The sequence below is a fragment of the Alexandromys fortis genome, unplaced genomic scaffold (assembly GCF_014885135.2).
Source record: "Alexandromys fortis isolate MF-2015 unplaced genomic scaffold, M_Fortis_MF-2015_v1.1 scaffold_89, whole genome shotgun sequence".
In the NCBI taxonomy this organism is placed as follows: domain Eukaryota; kingdom Metazoa; phylum Chordata; class Mammalia; order Rodentia; family Cricetidae; genus Alexandromys; species Alexandromys fortis.
Genome location: NW_026067973.1, coordinates 4,942,406 through 4,964,129, shown reverse-complemented (window position 1 = coordinate 4,964,129; position 21,724 = coordinate 4,942,406). Strand labels below are relative to the sequence as shown.

Here is a 21,724-nt window from a genome sequence, read left to right as displayed (position 1 = left end):
GGCGCACTGACCTCAGTGGTGCTCAAAGTCTCCGAGCCCCTAGACAGTTGGTCTTCTTTTACTGCAGATGGTAACATATAGGTTTAACTAACTTAAATAATCTAATAATTGGGACCTGCCAAATTCTGGAGTTGACGAGCTGGGGTCAGTATCTACGTTCTAAGAAACACGTACAGGGAAAACTCCACTTCTGCTCAGAAACACGCATGACTGTGTGTCGGTTAATCTTCACCGTCAAGTATTCTGGATTTGGAATTGCCTGGGAAACACACCTCTATGCATGTCTGTGAGGCAGGGAGTTTCCAGAGAGGCGTGACTGAGTCCTGCCATGACTGTGAGTGGTACTAAGCCACAAGCTGAGGTCCAAGACGAAAACACCGACATCATCTCTCCCTGCTCCCAGCCACTCTAGGACCCTCCTCCGCACAGTGGACCGCATCTTTTGTCTCTGAGCCAAAATAAATTACTTTGGGCCGGGCAGTGGTGTCGCACGCCTTTAATCCCAGCATTCAGGAAGCAGAGGCAGGCGGATCTCTGTGAGTTCGAGGCCAGCCTGGTCTACAAGAGCTAGTTCCAGGACAGGCTCCAAAGCTACAGAGAAACCCTGTCTTGAAAAACCAAAATAAATAAATAAGTAAATAAATTCCTTTGGTCATGTATTTCGTCACAGCAGTGACAAAAGTAGTTAATACGGGGGGGGGGGGGCTTGACCAAGATTATATATAATTTCCATTTAATAACAAAACTCCTTCAACCAGTTCACAGAACTGTCATTTGAAAAATGGCATCCTAGTCCAATTCTGTCTTTCTTGTTTTATAGATTCCTGCCTCATGCAGGGCTACTAGCGTTAGCTCAGAACAGGAATAGTGGGGTAGGGTGGGGATCCTGACTTCTATGTCTTTACTTGAGTTGGTCCAACCTTGGCCTCATCTGCCCAGGAGCCCTTGAGATAGGACATCCTCTAGAGTTGGACTTAGCCCTCCTGAGGCCCCTGGGAGAAAGCAGGGCACCTCCAGCATTCTCCTGATAGATGCAATGGAGTCCAGGGAGAGCAGAGGACCAGTTTTGCAGATGCTTCCAGAAATCTCATCTGTTGTGTCTCCTCATCATTCTCACTCCAGCCCCAGCCTCCTTCCTGCTGCGGAGGCGCTCAGCTCAGGTGAGAAAGAGGAAGGAGAAATCAGAGCCTTAGAAGAGAGGCCAGTGCTGCAGCTGCTGGCCCTCAGTCTGGGACGATCCATGAGAAATCCACAGTTCGGCATCAGAGGTGGCAGCTGCTTCTCCTGTAGCTAGCGGACCTGCCAGGGAGCCAAGAGACATAGGTGTCTGTGTAACAAGGCGGAGAGAAAACAGAGTAAAACACAGCCAGGATGGCTATGACCAGAAAGCCTGGGCTTACCAAGGGTAGGAACTTGCCACAGGTCACCCCCAAAAGACAGATCTAGGTCACAGACTCAGTCTACCCTTCCCTGATAGTGTTTAAACTGCTAGAAACCCAGTGGGTTTTTGTTATATGTCCTTTCTTTCTCCTCCCACTCTGGCCAACATTCCCTAGACCCATGTCCAACCCTCAGAAGGTCCTCAGTGTCCTGGGGTAGGTCCTTCAGAAACTTGGGCTGCTCTCCTTCTCCACACTCACCTGCACGGTGTCATGGATCCAGTCCAGGAACTCTGCTACCTTGGCATAGACACCTGGGTGATTGGGCTCTGCACAGCCACGACCCCAGCTAACCACCCCTACAAGGTGCCACACATCACCACTGGGACACACAAGGGGTCCCCCGCTGTCCCCCTGAGGAATTCAAATGAGCAGACACAAAGAAACAACACTCAGACCCATTTGGTTGAGCAGCACAAGTCCACCACAGGGAATGGACTCTCCTGGTAGAGAGAGAGAGGCTCCTGCCTCCTGATGTCATCTGCTGGTCTCACTTCCCACAAGCCCTTAGTGTGGACTCCCTAAGGAGTCTGGCTTCCCCAACCCATGTGCACTAACCAGGGGACCAAGCTGATGCAAGTCCCCTGCTCCCACCTTCTACCACCAGCAGGTCTCCCGCTCCTCCCTCTACTATGGGCCACACCTGGCATGCGTCTGCCCTTCCGTCCAGGTAGCCAGCACACAGCATGCGGTGTGTGAGTGCTCCGCTGTACACACATGAGCTGTTGCAGAGGTGGGTACTGAGCAGAGGTACCACCGTGTCCTGTAGCGTGTCTGAGCTATGAGCTGTAGGAGACACAGAGCAAAGCTACAGGGTACCACACCTGGCCAAGAAGGCAGAGCATCAAGAGAGAAAAGAGTTAGAGGTCCTGAGGACACAAAGACCCAAAGAAGGAAGCTTGGGCAACGCTATGGACCTGGGCCAGAGGACAAGAGTCTGCCGGATACCCAGCTGGGAATGAGGAGAGAAAGAGAAAGACACAGTACACCAGATGCTGAGCTCATGGAGCTCCTGGCACCAAGAGCAGGGGAGTGAAAGGGCCTGGGCTTAGGAAAAATGTTCAGTGTATGGAGTATTCTCCATAGAAATACTCCAGCAGGAGAGACTGAATACCCTGACGTACCAAGGGAGGAAAAGAGCGCCATTGTCAGATGACCAGGGAAAGGGGAAGTGCCCAGCTTAGAGAATACCTCCCTCCCTATCTTATACTGAGGGCCCTGGGGGCTCACTCACTATGGCTGGGGTCGGTGTGGCCCCAGCCAGACACCCAGCACTGCGACCCTCTTGGAAACTGCTGCTCCTTGGCCGGCAAGCACACAGCGCCCACAGTGTCTGTGGAGAGGCACAAAGTTCAGGTCCTGGCTCAGGCTGGGCTTCTCTCCTGAAGAGCCTGGGTGAAGATCCTCCTCTTCTCCTTCTCAAGAGGCCTGGGACCTGTCCTCTACCACCAAGCTTACTCGACAAATAAATAGGTTGAGCAGTGTCCCCACCTTGGGGGTGAAGGTATGGCACCCCAGAGAAGAGGGCGGCGTATTTGCTACTCTACCCCAACCTAGGGGCCTAGAGGGAGAATGGGAATCCTTCTGGCACTGGAAACCAAACTCTAACAAAACCCATTTGTCCCTTTCTCCAGAGTGCCGCATCCTTCTTGGGACTCTATTTCAGGAAGTGTGTATCATATAATATGAATGGAACCTAATATGTTTCTATGTAGCATACTGACATTCCACAACATAAACATACTTCCCTCTGTCTGCATCAGGAGAAAGACCCCGTGTGGTGCTAATCCACGCCTCTTATAATGCACTCAGTCTCCCATCTAACCAGAAGAAGCAGGCCCAGGCTCTGCAACTTCTACAGAAGGCTCTGGCAACCTAGAATTTTATTACTGGTTTGTTTTCAAATTACAGATCTGTGTGTGTGAATGCATGCATATGTGCACATGGGACTGTGAGTGCATGCATGTGTGCATGTTTCTATGCACTTATGCGGCTTTTGAGAAGGGCATCTGAGCATACATAGCTGGTGAGTCAGCCACAGTCCAGGCATGGCCACCCTTGATGGACAGGTACTGCGGCAGGAGGAACCCTGGTCCTGGAATCAAGACTTCAGCTTGGGACCTATTTGTCCTTCTCTAAACGTCTGTGGTCTCATCTTATTATATTTCCTTCATCACAGTTGTTACAAGGATTGAGGGGAAAAAAGATTTAAATAAATAAGAAATCTCTTTTCTCTAATGTATCACAAAATGGCTGAACCTGGGTCCAGTCTGGAAACAAGAGTGACGCCAGTTATTGGAGGAGAAGGCACAAGTGAGGTTCTGCTTGGGACCTCAAAGCACCCCTCTCTGCACCCCACTATGAAAAGGGCCTGAATATTTGACCTCGGAGAGCCTTACAAGTGTTATTGTGATTCAGTCTCAGAACATACACACCCTATGATCCCCAGTGAACTGAAGGACATAAGACTGGCAACACTACAGGAAGCCTTAGGGATCAGCTTGCCCCTCCTCCCACCGGGCTCTGTCCCTTGGTCACCACCGCACCCAGCCTGCTCGTTCCAAGGCCAGAGTCTCACCTGAGAAGTTGAGCGGAGTCCGGAGCTGCAGGAGAGCCACGTCATAGTCATGGTTCTGGGCGCTGTACAGAGGGTGGGGAATGATCTTCTCCACCATTGCTCCCTGCTGCTGTCGGACGGCACTGTGGCTGACCAAGCCTGCATGCACCCGCCAGCTGGACAGGCGGGACAGCCTGAAACTGCACACAGAAACCTCCTGAGCCCAGGGAGGAAGAGGCAGGGAAGGTGGTGCGTGGAGGGTACTCGAGGGAAACCATTAGTGTGGCCACTGTCACAAGACTGTGAATCCCCGGGACACAAACACCATGCCTCTTAATATTATCCCTGCCCGCTGGTAAGACACAGGACTGAAAGATAGTCCAGTCAGCAAAGTGCTTTCCCCAGACAAGCATGAGGTTCTGAGTTCAAATCCCCAACCCTCACATAAGCCAGGCATAGCACCATATGTCTATAATCTAACACTAGAGAAGCAGAGGCAGGCAGATCCCTGGAGCTTGCTGGCTTACCCACACACCGACACAGACACGTAATTAAAAATAAACCTTAAAATATAAAAGGTGGAAAGTAACTGAGGGAGTCACTTGACATTGCTCTGTAACCTCCACATGTATATGCACAAGCTCATACATACCCACAAGTATGCATGCACACACACACAAATGCACAGAGAGAGAGAGAGAGAGAGAGAGAGAGAGAGAGAGAGAGAGAGAGAGAGAGAGAGAGATTATTAGCCACCACTCTCTCTTACATAATGTCCATCCAAATTTTATAGCAAATGTGAAAGACCTTTTCTGACACCACGACTTCCCTCCGTCCTCTCTCTCCACTTATGTGAAATCCTGAGGAACACTCATCCCTCCATTAGACTGTAAAGTGGAGATCAGATTGTCTGCCATACCTACCACCAAACCTCACTCATTCACCACCCATTCACCTCCACCTCCACAGAACCTTTATTGTGTGCCTATCATTCAAGGAACTGCTCTAGGCCCTGAAGATGTGGCAACAAAGAAACCTAGAAAGGGACTCAGTGGTAAAACAGACTGATCATCTCTGCCCTAGTACGGCTTCCAATCTAAAGGGAAAAGGACACTGAGCAGAAGCACAGAATTTTGTCAATGCAAAATGGAATGGAAGGAAACTGGGGAGATGGTTCCGTTAGAAAGGTGTTCACTTTGGAAGTATGAGGACTGAGTTCAAATCCCCAGAACCCATTTAAAAGCTGAGTGAGCATGGCAGCCCACTGGAAATCTCAGCACAGAAGCTGGAGACAAATCCCCAGAGCAAGGTGGCTTACCAGACTAGCCAAATATGCTAGCTTTGGGTTCAGTGAGAAACGAGAGATGCTGCCTCAAGGTAGACAGGAGAGAACAGTCAATGAAGATGCCTCACACCATCCAGTGTCAACCTTGGGCCTCCATGCCCACAAATGAGCATGCATGCATGCACTCACACATACATACACACACATATGTACACATGTACACATACAAGGGAACATGCATACACACACGGAGGAGAGGGGATATAAAGAACCAGTCTTTGTATTATTACCGCTCTTCATGCAGAACTGAACTTGGCACTAAACAAGCACCTCACCCTTCCCTCCTTGGAGATCATAGACACAGATATGGTATCCAGGACACAGCAAGAGACAAACTAATAGGTGACCGACTCACCTCTCATCCACTCCCAAGACTTACCTGTACATGCAGTGGGCAGCAGTCACTACCCAGTGGGGTGCCAGCACAGAGGCCCCGCACGTGTGCCGGGAGCCAAGCATCACGCTCGCTTGCCATGGCCAGCGCCCAGAAGCCACCGCCTGACCGCCAACTATTCGAGAAGCCAGAGGTCTTGCCCCACACTCTGCCAACAGAAAAGGGTAGGCTAGACAGAGAAAGGGCTGAGTGCAGAGAGCCTGTGTAGACAACTCTCATTTGTTATTTCAGATTCTAAGTAGGGGGACAGGAATGAGTGTATTGATTACTTCAGCCTTTGCACCTGCTCAGAGCAGAAACCAGGTCTGCGGTGTCTATGGAGTTCTAATGCCTAGCCCACTGGTGTCCAGGTATGAGAAGGAACTGATAAATAGATGGACAGATACATAGGCATGTGGGTGAAGGAACCCTGTAAGCTGTTTATCATTTGGCTCTAGTCCACTACCCACCCTTAGTCTCTTGAAGCTGCTGGTAGAGCTTGCACATCCACAGTCAGTAGTAATTCCACCTATTGGGCCCTTCAGAAGGAAGGGGCAGGGTGGCAGTAGTGACCATTAGCCCAGCACAGGGGCTGGTAGCATACACAACAGAGACTTAAAAGGACTTTATTTGGGCAGGTTGTATCGAAAGGAGTCCAGCAGAAATATAGGCAGGCCGGTAGGCAAGGACCCTCCAACCCAGCTCACAGGTACATACACAGAAACCTGAGCAAGCCCCTCCATACAGCTCTTCCGCACTCGGGAGAACTAGAAGACTCCCCTCCTCCCACTGCCAACTTCCTGGACACAAGATATGACTCACCAGAACATTTGAGAGAAACAATTCGGCCAGAAGGACAGCTAGCGCTGCAAAACAAGGGTGTCCCTAAGAAGCTAGGCAGTGCCACCCAAAGGCCATGCACACCAAGGGTATGGGGAGTGGTCAGGAAATTCTCCATAGCTTCCTTTTGTTTTCTTGAGATAGTGTATCATGTGACCCAGGCTAGACCCAAACTCACTCTGCAGCCAAGGATGACTGTGTACTGATCTTGCCACAGTTTCCCAAGTACTAGGATTACAGGCACGCCCTGCCACGCCCACCTGTCTCCATAGGTCTCAGGCCACGCTGTAGTCCCAACCTTAAGACGCTCCCATTGTCACCATTTTCTTCCCACCCCTCACAAACTCTCAGGCCCCTCCCACGGCAGGAGCCTGCCCATTCTGCCCCAGCCACCAGAGGGAAACAGAAAGCCTTCACAATCCTGGAAGATCTGTTTGGAAAAGGTCCATATTTACAACAGAGAACTGACGGCTGAGAAAGCCCAGCTGTTTCCCAGTCGCTGAGTAAACAGGTGCTCAGTGGGTGAGTGACCACGGCATGAATGAGTGAGTCCAGCCCTACCCCCAGGCTTCTTCCAGGCCCAGTCTCTTCTCAGCCCCAGCTCTTCATCTAGGGCCTGCAGAGTCACGCTCTTGTTCTGGCTTTCCCTCCCTTTTGACCCAACACTCTTGTCTTGCCCTTCTCTCCTCCTTTCAGCTGCCCAATCCATGGTCTACTTGGTTTCTGTTTTCCTAACCCTGTAGCCCTTCTGCCCTCCTGGAGGAATCTCACAGAGGGAAAGGGACAGCTGGGGTTACCCTGTCTCCAGTGCATTCCTAAGAATGGCTCTGGGGTTTGGGAGAATGTGCAGGTGGGTAGGGCCAACACAACTTCAGAGCAGGGATGGCGCCTCTGCCTGCCCCCATCCCCAAGGCTTCAGGCAGTTTGAAGGACACCAGGCTGGGCAAAGACCTCTCAGCTTGTGCTGCCTAGGGTGTGGTAAGAGGCTTGGTCCATTTTGAGTCCCTTTCTTTTGGACACTATTTGATTTTCTCCTCAGATACCAGAATTATCCAAGCAAAGGTCAGCCACACAGGTCCCTTGACTTGGATGGAGTCATGAGCTTGACCTCAAATGTGTGTTGGCTGGTTACTGGTCATACTGCCCTGGATAACACTCTTTAACCTCACTGTGCCTCAACTTTTCCTTACCTGTAAAAGTGAATTATGAAAAAAAAAGTAATTATGATTTGAACACAAAATGACAGCCCCTCCTCCCCACCAAAAAAAAGCTCATGGGCAGAGCATCTGGTCCTCACCCCGTGATACTACTTTTAGAAATTCTGGAAATTTCTAGCTAAAGGAAGTAGGTCACTGGATGTATATCCTTAAGAGTTGTATTTTATCCTAAACCTGGCCACCTCCCCTCCCTTTTCTGTCTACGCGAGGCAAGCAGCCTCCCATACCCATTCCTTCTCCGTGATGCTCTGTCCTAGCACAAGGCCAAGCAGCCATTGGCTAAACCATTCACAGCTGTGAACCAAGGAAGTCTTTCTTCCTTTATGTTGCCTTTCTTGTATGTTTGGTCACAGCAATGTAAAGTTAACACAGGGGGACTAGGAGGACCATTTCAAACCCTGTTCCAGTAACTAACAACCTTTGGGGGGTTTGTTGGTTGGCTGGTTCGGTTTTGAGACAGTTCTCCTGTATCCCAGGCTGACCTCAAACTCTGTAGCTAGTTGTGGCTAACTTTGCTAATCCTCCTGCCTCTGCTCTTGCTTAGAACTCAAGCAACAATACCACATAGTTTATACGGTACTAGGGATTGAACCCAGGGCTTTGTGTGTGTTAGGCAAGCACTCTCCGACAAGCACGCTCGATGCCAGGGTGGGGTGAGACAAGAGCTACATGCCCAGCCCATAGCCCCGCATTTCTTGTGTGAGACAAATACTGTGTGGCAGAGCCTGTGTCCTGGGTTTGTGGTTAAGTCCGGCAAACGGTCTTCTCTGGTCTCCTTACACTGCCCATGCCCCCACCATCGGGCTCCCCTGCAGGAAGACCTGCCTAGACTGCGTACTGCTCACCTTACCCACAGCGCCCTACCTGGGCTGCCATGCCTCCTGGAGGAGACCTCCTGGTCTAGCAGACAGCTGAGCGAACTCCCAGGGTCTGGTGAGTTTGATGTCAGACAGATTCACTGCCTTGTGCTGAGCGAGCCTTGGCAGAGGAGAGAAAACAGGAGGGAGTCAGGAGGTCAGAACCAGACCGTGCATGAGCCGTGCCAGCATTGTGGACAAGTAAGACCATGATGGTGACTTCTACGATCCACACTCCCCACACCGGTTCCCCCCACACACACCCTGCAAGTCTGGCTGTTACCTGAGGTGCCCAAGACTCTGACAAACGTGCATCCCCAGGGCAGGGTTCCAGCCCTCATGGCAGACCAGGAGCCAGTCTGGCCGAGCCCTTACTTGCACTTCAAGCAGGAGATCCTCGCCCATGATTCTGAAAGATACTGAAACCACCGTGTGAAAACCACCTGCAGCCAGGGTGGGATGAGACAAGGAAGCTGAACACTAGGATCACCCCAGGTCAGCTTCCCTGCTCCCCTGGGTGTCCAGTCAGTACAAACACCATGTAACATCTTTCTGCCCATGTTTCTGGTTCCGTGTTTCCATCACGAGTTTTAAAATGTGCTCCAAGGCCGGTGAGATGACTCAGCAGGTGAAGGCACTTGCCAGCCCTGGGCTGAGTTCCCAGGACCCACCTGATAGAAAGAGAACCAATAAATTGTCCTCTGACCCTGACATTCATGAGATGGCTCACATAAAGGAAATAAATAGGGGTATTCTGTCACACTCCATTGCGACAGCCTTACCAGAAAGCAGTTACCACCCTCAACAGAGGTGAAGGCAATTTGCCCAAGATCACAGGATCAACAAGGGATGCATCCAGGACTTAAGTCGAGTCTCCTGAATTCAAATATTGTGATGAAAATAGTTAATATTTATCAACTGCTTTTTATCCATGTTGTTACAGGTGGAATTTTTCACATACACACTCTCTCTCTCTCTTCCCAGGCAGAAATCCCAGGCAGAAACTCCAGTCCCTCAGTGTAACTGTGTTTGGAGACAGAGCCTTGAAGAAGGTAATACAGGGGTTTTGCTCTGCAGCTTGGTTAATACAGCGCTTGCTTAGCATGCACATAGCCCTGGGCTTGATGTCCAGTACATAAACTGGCCATGGTGGAGCTTGCCTGTAATCCCTACACTCTGGAGGTGGAAACAGGAGAAGGCCATGCTCAAGCTCTCTTTGGTTACATACTGAGTTAGAGAATAGCTTGGAGACATTAGATTCTTAACTCAAAAAAAAAATTAAAAAAGATGAAATGAGGTCATGGCATGCTGGTCCAGTAGGTTCAGCATCCTCCCAGAAGATTCCAGCTCCTTCATTCTTTCCTCCCCTGCCCCCAGAAAACAGAAGACATGGTGGTGCATACTGTGGGGAGCCAGGAAGAGAGCCCTCACCAGGAACCAAAGTACTGTACTTCTAGCATCCAGACTGAGAATAAATATGCACCCTTTTCCCATCTGTAGCGTTTCTTATGGCAGGCCAGCTGACTAACACAAAGGCTCAAAGTAGCTTCTTTTGTATATTTGCGCGCTTTAGTACTCCAACTTCATGCAGTAAATACTTTTATTTCATTTCCATTGTGTATAGAAAGAAATGAAATCTCAAAGAAATAATGTACCTCAGGCCATGCATCTAGCAAAAAATAAGAAAACCCAGCCTTGGTCTAACTAAAAGTTAGAACTTTTTCCAACCTCCAGCCTCTGGGCAGCATTATACTGTGTGACCCCCAACTCTTCCCTGGAAGAAGGGACAGTGGGGATAGCCAAGGGACAATGTGGAATGATGTCCCCAGATATCCAGGTGACTCTGTTGTTCACACACAGCCACCCCATACTAGCTCCTCTTCCCCAACACTACTAGCTCACACTACCCTAAATGACAAGCTTCCATCTCTTCTACTGGCCTGACCTCCTCACCACGCCCCAACTAAAGATCAGAGCCCTCCTCAGGGATGCTTCCAAATCCTAAATCGGAGATCAATGCTGCTAGATGGGCCTGGTCAGCACCCTCATCCCAGGAGAAGAGACAGACGGGTGGTAACAAAGTGCTAGTCCTTCATTTCAGTCCTGAAGCTAGGGGAAGGGCCGGTTCCTGTGGCTTTGAAGGGGTGGCCCACCTGTTTTGGGAAGCGATGAGAGAAGCTCTTCCTCCCTGCTGACTCCTGGACAGCTCAGATTCATCTCCTCCTCCTGCAAGGTCCCGGAGATGGGGGGAGAGGCAACCGGCCATAGATACAGTACTTGAGGGAAATGCAAAGAGAGTCACGGAGAGGCTGGGGGTGGGGAGGGAAACCCCTAGAGGGGTTCAAGTTGTCTAGCAAGTCAGTACTGCAGTAGAGGTAGGCCTACCTCCTAGAGAGTCCCTGTCAGTCACATTGCCTATAGACAGACCCCAATCAATCTGTAAGGGGCACAGGACTGTGTCAGACTATCCTGTGCTTCTATTGTCTGTCTGTCTCTATCTCACTAGTAACAATTTCTAGGGAAAAGAAAACTGGCTAAAACCATGGGTTATCCACACAAGTAGCAAGTCTGTCCTGTTCCATGGGTAACCACTTCTCTGTCTAGCTGTCTACACAGCACAGATGAGAGAGGAGCTCGCTCATCTACATACAGTGCCTGTTCAGCATCTGCTCTGTCTCCATGCTGCCCCCGGATCCTGTCCTCCACCCCTCTCCAGACAAAAGGGCCCAGCACTGACCTAGGAGCCATGAGCCGACCCCTGCTCCAGCCAGCAGCCCCAGGGCTCCCAGAACCGCACAGCCACGCTGCAGGCAGCACCAGCGCTGGGACTGGGAGACTATGAAGAAAGCAGAGAGTTGCCTGGGTTTCCTGCTTCTGCCTGCAAGCTTTCCTCCACCGTGAGGCACTAGTAAGTTCTAACAGGAGTTCGCCCCTGCCCCATGGGCTCCAAGTGGTAAAGGATCTGGGCCCTGAAGCCCAGCTCCCACTTGGTCCTGACGTGGGAAGTAGAACAAGTAGGGGATGAAGAAGGACATGTCCGTCATCCTCACATTGACCCTAAAAGAGTATAAGAGACAGAGGAAGAACATCTTTTGCTGACCCCATCCTGTCCCTCCCGAATGGCTCCGTGTGACCTACTGGGTTGCCGCCGGTCTCCCAACTCTTTTCTGAAGATCCCAAGTCCAGGACCCTCTTCTGTGTACCGAACCTCCATTGGGCCTTGGTCATCCAGTGTTGGACTCTGAAGAAAGAATTGTTGGAAATCCAGGGCTGCCAAAAGAAGACCCACTCTCACCAAGTTCCAGCTTCTAATCTTAGTCCTGCCCCTGAGGCTAACTGGAAATCTCTATTCACCTTGGAGAATCCCACCCAGGCCTTTTCTGCTCTCCGTGGGTCCCTAACCCTTTCTGCTTCACTCTCATGTGACTGCAATAGCAAAGGGAAAACTGGAATCCAGACTTGCTGCACTCCAAAGCCATGTTCTTCATTATCTGTGCCCTAGTTCTACCTTCTATGGGGATCAAAAGGGCACCCCCTGAGGTCTGTCAACATCCCACCCTAGGCACCTTCATTCCTTTCTACCTCGGGAAAAGAGGGCACACACACACACACACACACACACACACACACACACACACCATTCGTTCTCCAAAAAGTATTTGGCCCAAGCGTATAATACAGCATAGTAGACGCTACAGGGAATTCAGGATAAATCAGCATGCACTGGAATTCCTCAAAGGATTCTCAGCCTTGTCCCAAAGACAAATCATAGCACATGTCAAATGAACAAAAAGAATTTGACTAAAGCACCCAACAACATTCAAAAATTAAGAGGTGATCTCACCAAGGAAATCAAGGAAGACACCTAGAGGGGGAAGTTTCTAAAGCAGTGACCTCTTGGGTGAGTAGGGTCGGGGCTGATGTGTTTCTATCAAGCATTATGTAGTCCAGGCAAAGGATGCTAGTGAAGCAAAGACAGGGTGGTGAGGAAGCAAAGAGTAGAGCAGCTCCCATGTGTGCCCGAAGCTCCTGACCCATGAAGAGAGGTGAAATAAGATCATTGACAAGCACCGAACGGTCCACCATGAAGTCTACAGCCTACCCTGTGGGCTTGAATAACTCAGACCATCACTCCAAACTTCAATCTTACCATTCATAAAATAAGAGTGCTAATTCCTACTTCCTAATGAGCAAATTCCCCCTCCCCGCATGTCCTCTAGCTGCAACGGATAAAGGGTGGGAGACAGCCCAACCCACAGAAAGGGGTTAGGACACTGGCCTGGCCATTATTCTCCATGTTACCAAGCCAGAGCAGCTATGAGCATGGTGGTCCAGTCTTAAAAGCGCCCAGTGATCTTTGCAGCCTCCACATTGAGATAAAGCTTTCGTTCCATAGCTCCTGGGCTTCTATGATCTTACCCTTCCTCGTCTCTCCATCCTCACTGCCGGCAACAGCTCACTCCAACATACTGTGTCTTCCTCAGCATCTTCAGGCACTCTCCCACTGCAGAGGCTTTGTGTCTGCTGCTCCCACCTGCACAGCTGTCTCCTACTGACCCTTCAGTGTGTTGGTTATTTCTCCAGCGAGCACCCTTAACTAGAAAGAACTTACCATTGACCTATATGGACCTCACTTCTCTCTCACTTCTGTACCGGTCTATGTATCCCAGAGGCGGGCACAAAATAGCAATACTATTATTAAATAAATAAAGTGTAAAGTGCACAAACATAAGGAAGGAAGCTGGGCGGTGGTGGTCCCATTCCTTTAATCCTAGCATTCGGGAGGCAGAGGCAGGTGGATCTCTGAGTTCAAGGCCAGCCTGGTCTACAGAACGAGTTCCAGGACTGTTCATGGGTGTAGACGCGAGTCAAAGAATCCCAGGCTAACTCCAAAAATTCCAATTATATTTTCTTTATTATAAGGGGCAAACTCATGAAACAGGGACGAGAAGTCCAACTCAGCTGTGTAGCGCAGGAACCAGAGAGAGAGAGAGAGAGAGCAAGCCCTGGGCAGACCGACGGTTTTCTCTGAGTACCCAAAAGGTCACGCCCTAACCTGGTCCAAACTCTTAAAGATCATTGACTGACATTAATTGGTCCCCATTACAGGATAGCCAAGGCTGCACAGAGAAAGCCTATCTCAAGAAAACAAAAAAGAACCAAAGGATAAAGAAGAAAGGAAGGAAGGGAACGAGGGAAGGGGAGAGAAAGGAGGGAGGGAGAGAGGAAAATAATGTGGCTCAATGGGCTTTATAAATCATAAAACACAAGCTACTTGTTAGTTATAATAATATCAATAAGAAATACATGTAAGCTGTAAATCCTTCCTTGAGGAATTTGCAATCCAATCCAACATCTTGAAATTGGACTCTAGCTGAGCGTGGTGGTGCATGCTTGTAATCTCAACACTCAGGAAGTGAAACAGGAGGATCACAAGGCTTAAAAAAATAGACAAAGAAGTCTGGGAAGATAGCAAGACAGCTCAGTCAACAAAGGGCTTCTGTGCACTCAGGAGAGTTTACATTCTATCCCCAGAACCCATGGAAACCCAGGGCCTGGTAGCATAAGATTTTAACCCCAAAGATAGGAAGATCTCTGGGGCTTGATGACCAGCTAGCCTAGTCAATGAATAAGTTCCAGGCCAGCAAAAGATCTTGTCTCAGAAAATAGATAGATAGATAGATAGATAGATAGATAGATAGATAGATAGATAGATAGATGATAGATAGATAGATGATAGATAGATAGATAGATAGATAGATAGATAGATAGATAGATAGATAGATAGATGATAGATGGATGATAGATAGATAATAGATAGATAGATAGATAGATAGATAGATAGATAGATAGATAGATAGATAGACAGATAGATAAGAAAAAAAGAATCAAGATGGGTAGCACCTGAGGAATGACAATTGGAGCTGTCCTATGACCTACACATGTGTACTCATGAATGCACACATGAACACAGACACACTCACACACACACACACCAAACTGTAGTGATTCCTTCTTGCACATCACCTTTCCCTCTTGACACATTGGATTGTCCCAAGTGATAGCAGAAGCCTGAACCACTGACTCCAAAACTGTATTATTTGAGGTGTGCTTTTCCTGTGTTTAATGGAACATCTCCCAGATCCTGCCTTTGTGGCCGGCTAAACTTGCTTTCCTCACCCTTCCATCTATAAAAGGAAAGCCTGTCAGCCTCACCCAGTGCAGACCCCCAAACTGTACAAAAGAGGTTTCCCCAGACTACCAGTAAGCCCCATGACAGTTCAGGTAGCACACCGGGCAGACTCCAAACCCTTCCTGCACAGTGAGATACCAGCCCATCTCCCCACACACAGTCACAGTTAAGGTAGGACCGGGCTTCCCGCCAGTGGCGGGCCATACTTATCCTGGAGAAACATAGCTCACAATGTGTTTCCTAACACACATATTCCATCTGTGCCCAGAGATGAAAGCCAAGGACAGCAGGCTTGGGAAAACCAAAACAAAAGTAGGAAAGTGGCCATAGGCATGTGTGTTTCTTCTCTAAGTATGTAGTTCCTCTTGAGTGGATACCCTGTCCAGTCAGAGAGCCAGGGCCCATTATAGAAAGGATTCTGAGGCAGACCCAGCCTTTCCTCTTGTCTCAGTATCCCAGAAGCTAGGCTCCAAGGCCAGCCTCTGAACAAACAACCTTCCTCAGGCACTGACCTACCTCAAAATGCACCTGCCCAAACCCATGCAGTAGCCTGAAAACACAGGCCTTCCATGGGAAGACACCCCTTTGGTGTTCTAAGGAGGAGGCAATTTAATGCTTTGTTCGGCATAGCCAAAAGTAAACAGCGTCACCAGCCCAGAGCGGGGACTGGAAGAGAAGAAAACAGAAGGCGGTCTCTGGAGAAAACTCTAGCTCCTCAGCCCCTGCTAGGATGCAATCCCTTCACCAGAGCTGCCAGAGGACGCTCTTCTACTGGTCTAATCCTGGGAAGGGTAGTGTGAGCAAGGATGGAGGGCTAGCATGGGGCACAGCCTTACCCTGTGTCTCAGTTGCGTTGATGGAAGGCTGTAAGGTCAGCTGGGCAAGGCGCGGCTCCTGTCCTCACGTCAGGATTGATTCAACAACCCAGCCAGCGTGGTTAGAGGATGAAGTCTCTCTGGTTCACACACGGTCCCTTCCCTTGTCTCCCACCCCTACACACATAGACACGCGCCAGGGAGACAATGAACTATGCTCAGGTCTCATGAATAGGTCCCTTGTTGTAGAGAATCGGGGCAAGGGCTGGGCTGGGCCTGGCAGCCCCAGCCCCTCCTATCTGCTAACTGGAAGCTTGGAAACAGAAAAAATGGATTGGAGGGGGGGGACTATTGTTGCTTAGCAATCAAGTCCCTTGTGCCCAAAATATGTGTCTCATACATGCTAGTACAATTCCCCCTTCTTGTGAGAGGGTTGCACTAGAGAGAGTGATATTAGCATCTGTAGAAATGCTTCTGAGTTCTGGTAGAAGCTGGCCTTTCCAGCAGTCTCAGGCTATCACCATGTCAGGGCTGACAGGTGATGATGAGGAATGTCTGTCACCCCTCTCTCAGCCATGGCGCACCTCTTGCCTGATTGCTAAGAAGTGAGACCTCCCCGCCCTCTTCACCCCCTGGGATCCAGGACTGGTCCCTTGGTGCTATCTTGTTTCAAAGTTCAAGGTAATGTAACTGATCCCAGGCTGGGCCTGGACACACCTGGGGGCCATGTTTCTTTGAAGAAGCAGAGGAGTGCCAGGCAAGGAAGGACTGGCATGATTTCCTCTCTTCCAGTCTGCTTCTCAAGTTCCCTGGGATGCACTAGTTCTATAGTTCAGGCTTTAAGAGTCAAACTTTTCTTGAATACGGTTTTCCCACTTGCCCCGGTCAGTCTCCCTGGGAAAGAAGAGTCATAGTGCTCACCTTGCAGGGTTGAGCTATTGAATATAAAGCTCTCTCTAGCATCTAGCTTAGACTAATGGCATTATGGTGGCCAGAAAACCATAGGGAAGAGTTCTTGGGGGAGATGACCTAAGGTTAAGGACACCTACCCTAGAGTACCTTCCTCAACCAATCAAATGAAGACCACAAGCACAGCTCAGAGTGTTAAGCCAGAGTTCAGGGAAAAGACAGTACTCCCTACAGCAAAGGCTGAAGCTGGCAAACCAGGAGCAGAACAAAGAACTGATAGTCCCGAACCTTCGCGAGACTTTTGTTGAAACAGGGTGAAGACTTCATTCTGCCCAGGGTGCTGTGGGCCTCTGTTCCATTGCTTTGAGCCAGCCAAGGAAGCAAATTAGCTGTATTTTGTTACCCTCACTTTAAACTTTACAGCAAGTTAACGGCTGTTTGTGCATCTGCACGCTTGGGATGAATATTTGAGGTAGGAGACAACTAACTGTTTATCTTTCTTTTTAAGATTTATGCACTCATATGCGTCTGTGTAAGTGAATGCTTCCTGTAAGCAGGTGCCATCGGAGGCCAGAAAGGGGCATCAGAGCCTCTGGAGCTGGAGGAGTTACAGGTGGATGTGAGCCCCACAGTGTGGGTGCTTGGAATTGAACTGGAGACCACTGCAAGAGCAGCCAGCACCCTTAACTGCTGAGCCGTCTCTCCAGCCCCTTGCTGTGCTCTTACCTATGTTTTCCTTTTAGACTTTGCTAACTTGGGGTCGGAAAGGCCCCACTAATTGTATTTACTGCCATCAGTCCACCATCTAGCTTTGTGGCCAGCTTAGGGCCCCAGCTGTTCGTCTGGTTTCCCTTTTTCATGGCTTTTTAAGGGATGTAGTTCTGGATAAATGGCCACTCTTTGTGTAGACCAAGCTAGTCTTGAACTCATGAGTGCTGAGATCAAAGGCGTGGGCCACCACATCTGGCCTGGGTGGTAGAGTAGAGACAAGCAGTTTGAGTATCACTTCCTGAAATCCCATCCCTGGAAACTGTGAGATGCCTGTCTGGGGCTCCCCCAGCTCCCTGAGTCTTGCCTACCCCACCGTTACGACTGCTGGGCTTCTCCCATGCCGGCTGTGCTTCCGCTTTTCACTTCTTTTCCTCGTGCATTCGGTGAATCCACACGCAAAGATGAAGTGACAGAGCTCCATGATTTATAGACACGAGGGGGGAACTGGTGGCCAGAGACGAGACTCCCTAGAGTCACTGGAGACTCCTAGAGCAGTACTCTTCAGCCCACAGACTTGACCACCTACTGTGTGTCATGAATGAGCCTAGGTATGGGGGGGGGGTGTTATCAAATAAGTCACAGGCTTGAAGTCCTTAGTCTAGGACAGGAACCAATAAAAATAACTATCAATTGTGAAAAGTGAAATTACAATGGTACGGGCATAGAAGCATAGGAGAGTGGGGGAATAGTTGATTCTTTTGCCCAGAGGACCCAGAGAGATCTTCTCAAAGAAGGAGACATTTGGACTGAATTTTGAGGGGGGAAAAAAGGTGGCAACTATCAAAAAAGGGCATTTCAAATAGTCCCTGGTGATGTCTATGAAACCGAAAGGAAAAATTCTCTCATCCATAAATGCATAAGACAACTGGGGGAAGGGGGAGAGAGTTAGAATCAAGTCTTCCAAAGTCTTAGAAATTACTCAGGGACTTATAGAAATCTGGAAAGTGTTATTCAAAAGATGCAACACATGGTGAGCATCGTGTGTTTTTACTGGCTGGAATCCCATCCCCCTTGCTCCAACGCCACAGTAGCAGAGGCAGGAGGATCGATGAGTTCAAGGCCAGCCTGGTCTATAGAGTGAGTTCCAGAACAGCCAGGGCTAGAGAGAGAGAGAGAGAGAGAGAGAGAGAGAGAGAGAGAGAGAGAGAGAGAGAGAGAGAGAGACTTTGGGGGGAGGGGGTAGTGGAAAAAGAGAACTACAGCTTAGTGGTGCTATATATGCTAAGAGGGCTTTATAGTATGCATGATACCTTAGGTTTGGTCCCCAGAACCAGAAGAATCAAATAAATAGGCAAGAGAGTCCTATTTCATTGGCTGTTGCATGACCTAATGGTGCCCCAGAGGATGCTGGAGTGAGACACAGTGTCTGCAGCATTCAAAACAGGCTGGAACACAGGGGTTTGTGCTTCACAGCAGGCTCTGTTGCAATAGGAAACAACCAAGAATCCTTATTGGCTTATACAATAAAGGTTTATTTCTTATTAATGCTTTGAGTCCACAGGGAGCCAAACTACAGCATCCTCTCCACATATCCTCAATTAAGACTTCAAGCTGGGCTGGGGATCAGGCTCAGTAAATGAACATTCGAGTTTGGATTCCCAACACCCATGCAGCTCCTGACTATAATTCCCGCACTCAAAAGGTGCAAGAGGATCCCAAGGGGTTGCTGCTCAGCCAGCCTAGCTGAAGCAGTGAGCTTCCGGCTCAGGGAGAGACCCTCTGTCAAAAAATAAAGTGAGGAGAGAGAGAATAAGACATCCAATGTCAAGCCCTGGCCTCCACATGTGCACATGTGCATATGAGCATGCATATATGCACAATATGTGAACATACACACATGCACGCATGCACGAATTAAAGCCAAAAGAGCAGCCTCCATCTGGAATGTTCCTTGTCACAATGAATAGAGAGTAAGTTTTAGAGGGTTTGGGGTTGTCAGTACTCATTCTGGCCATAGACCATTCGTTTCTCCAGTATTACATGGCTCTATCAACCATGAAGAAAGCCCCCCCAAACTGCAGTCCTACAATCTTCCGAGAATCATTAATAACTACCATGGTGTGTATTCAATAAGGATTTCTTTTTAAAAAAGTGGGGGTGGGTAGAAATTCCCTTGCAAGAGAGGGTCATCAAATCCACATTTACTCTCCAATGGCAATTTCCCCTAGGATTAGAAAGTTGCAAATAAAAACAAGACTAAGAGTGACTTCTCTGCCACCCAGTTGGTATATCAGTTAGGGCTTCTCACTGGCTCTTGTCCCTCTCCAAGAGCCCCATGTCCGGAGGAAGGCAGCCCAGCAGCCTGAGTCCCCTTGAGTTATATTCTAGCTGGAGCTGGGGTAGCTGTGCATTGCTGGTGACAACAGGACATTGGGACTGCTGAGACCAGCTCTGCTCTCATAGAGTAGATCCACACCAAATGGGCCTCATCTCTCTCATCTCTTCTCTGCCTAGCATTCAGAGCCATCCTGTTCTCCCTGACTGTTTACCACCCTGACAGATGCTTAACTCTAGGTCAAAGCGAGAATGAGCCTAGAATATAAAGGTGAAGGAGACATTACCAAGCAGTATGCAAGCATTTGAATAGCCTAAGGGTGATAGCTCCTTAAATCTTGTACCCTATCTGAGATCGCCTAAAGTACAACCCCTTTAGATGGAAGCCCAGAAGCCTAAGCTTCCACCTGGTGATCTCAAGTAGCCTCATCCTAGTCCTGGCCCTGCTCTTGCCTCCTCCTACTGACAACTGCCTGGTCCACCATGCCCACTTTTCTACACATGAACCTCCACTCACAAGTCTTGAAATGAGTGTTTCTTTTCCTCCTTCAGTCACTACCCTCAAGAGCATCAAGGACCTTTCTCAACTTTCTTCCAATGATCCCTAGAATCCTAAGAGATAATACAATGTTCTTCTCTTTCACCCAAATGGAAATACCAGATTCTAATTCATATGGAATCCTTAGGCTTATAATGTTTGTAGAATCCAAGCACTAGATCTAATCTCTCTCCCTTCAGAGAGATAAATAGAGGCTACCAAAGGTGGACAGAACACAAGTTCGGGCCTCTTGACCTCCTGTCCAGACTCTTTCCCCATGCCAAACCATGCATATGCTGCAAAAAGTCATATGTTCACCCCACAACCAGGCTCAGAGGGAAGAAACCCCACCTGTCGACCAATGTCCTGGTCAACACTCATGAACTCTCATAGTGATCACCAGCTTGATGTGGGATGCCCCTCTGTATGCTGTGAATGTGGTTTATTACCATTGGTTAATAAAGAAGCTGCCTTGGCCTATGGCAGGGCAGAATTAGCTAGGTGGAAAATCCAAGCGAGAAAAAGGGAGAAAGAAGGCAGAGTTGGGGAGATGCCAGCAGCTGCCGGAGGAGCAAGATGCGTAGTAACAAGCCACTAGCCTCTTGGTAAAATATAGATTAATAGAAATGGGTTAATTTATATGTGGAGCTAGCCAGTAAGAAGCCTGAGCCATCAACCAAAGAGTTTGTAGTTAATATTAAGCCTCAGAGCGGTTATTCAGGAACTGACAGATAGGAGAGAAGCCTCAGTTAAACCTATCTTCTTCCTATCTCCCAGGGGATAGCAATCTGTCCTTGACTAGATTCAAGATTGACTGTTGTCTGCTCTGTGGATTCAGGCATACTTAGACAGCTTCCTCGCTCAGATCAGCTCCTTGTGTGGAATTTTAGTATTTCTCCACAGCACCATGCTTGTTCTCCCTGATGAAGAGGGAAGGGTTGGTTTTCCAGGTGATGGGGATGAGACAAGACAGGACTAAGAAATGCAGGCTTGAGAATGTATGTTTCCTTTCTTCATGATGAAGACAGCTATGGCTTCATCTCTGTCAGCAATGCACCCCTCACTCTTATGCAGTCTCTACTGTAGCAGGGCCCACCTGCCTCTATAGTATCTCAGCTTTCCTCATACGATTACCCGACCCATTCTAAGATCAGTTTGGGAATCCCACTGGGTTCATGCAAGTCATCAGACCCCTCTACCACCATCCCACAACCTGATGAAACCCAAACACACATCTCTTTTTATCCAGACCTCTGGAGAGCCGTTTTCCCAACAAATAAATGATTTCCTGAGTCTCATAAAAAAAACTTTAATTAGTAAAAATTGGAGAAATGCTATAACTAGTTAATTTATTCCACATCATTATTACGTGTGAATAGGCAAGGGAGACTCCTGAGTGACTGTTGCCATTTTCCCTGCTTTGACTATAATTTTCTTGCTTTGACTATAAAGAAATGAATAAAAATGTATTTAGGAAGAAAAGCCAGGTGGTTCCACGTTGTAATCAGCTGCTTTTTTCATTAGCACACTGCATTCTGAACACCGTATTCTGCTTTGTTAATCTTATCAAAGCCTGAGAAAGGAATGCTGGAGCAA

The 21,724-nt window shown here is 48.8% G+C and overlaps 1 protein-coding gene across 1 annotated transcript; it reads right to left on the bottom strand.

The window, feature by feature from the left end:
* Positions 1-1,186: 1,186 nt before the first annotated feature.
* Positions 1,187-11,920, bottom strand: Tmprss5 (transmembrane serine protease 5). Its single transcript, XM_050156183.1, has 11 exons — positions 11,767-11,920; positions 11,366-11,464; positions 10,782-10,904; positions 8,912-9,047; positions 8,636-8,749; positions 6,537-6,580; positions 5,721-5,883; positions 4,018-4,196; positions 2,674-2,772; positions 2,083-2,225; positions 1,187-1,793 (listed from the first exon to the last, which is right to left on the bottom strand). The coding sequence occupies exons 1-11, from the start codon at positions 11,840-11,842 to the stop codon at positions 1,605-1,607; spliced, it is 1,365 nt and encodes a 454-aa protein (XP_050012140.1). The 5' UTR covers positions 11,843-11,920; the 3' UTR covers positions 1,187-1,604.
* Between the last annotated feature and the right edge of the window lie 9,804 nt (positions 11,921-21,724).

Coding starts and splice junctions, on each gene's coding strand:
- Tmprss5 (XM_050156183.1), bottom strand. CDS start 11,842: ATGGAGGTTCGGTACACAGAAGAGGGTCCTGGACTTGGGATCTTCAGA. Junction 8,750..8,911: donor CAGAGTCTTGGGCACCTCAG/GTAACAGCCAGA, acceptor TCCTCTGCCAAG/GCTCGCTCAGCACAAGGCAG. Junction 6,581..8,635: donor CAGGAGGCATGGCAGCCCAG/GTAGGGCGCTGT, acceptor CTTGTTTTGCAG/CGCTAGCTGTCCTTCTGGCC.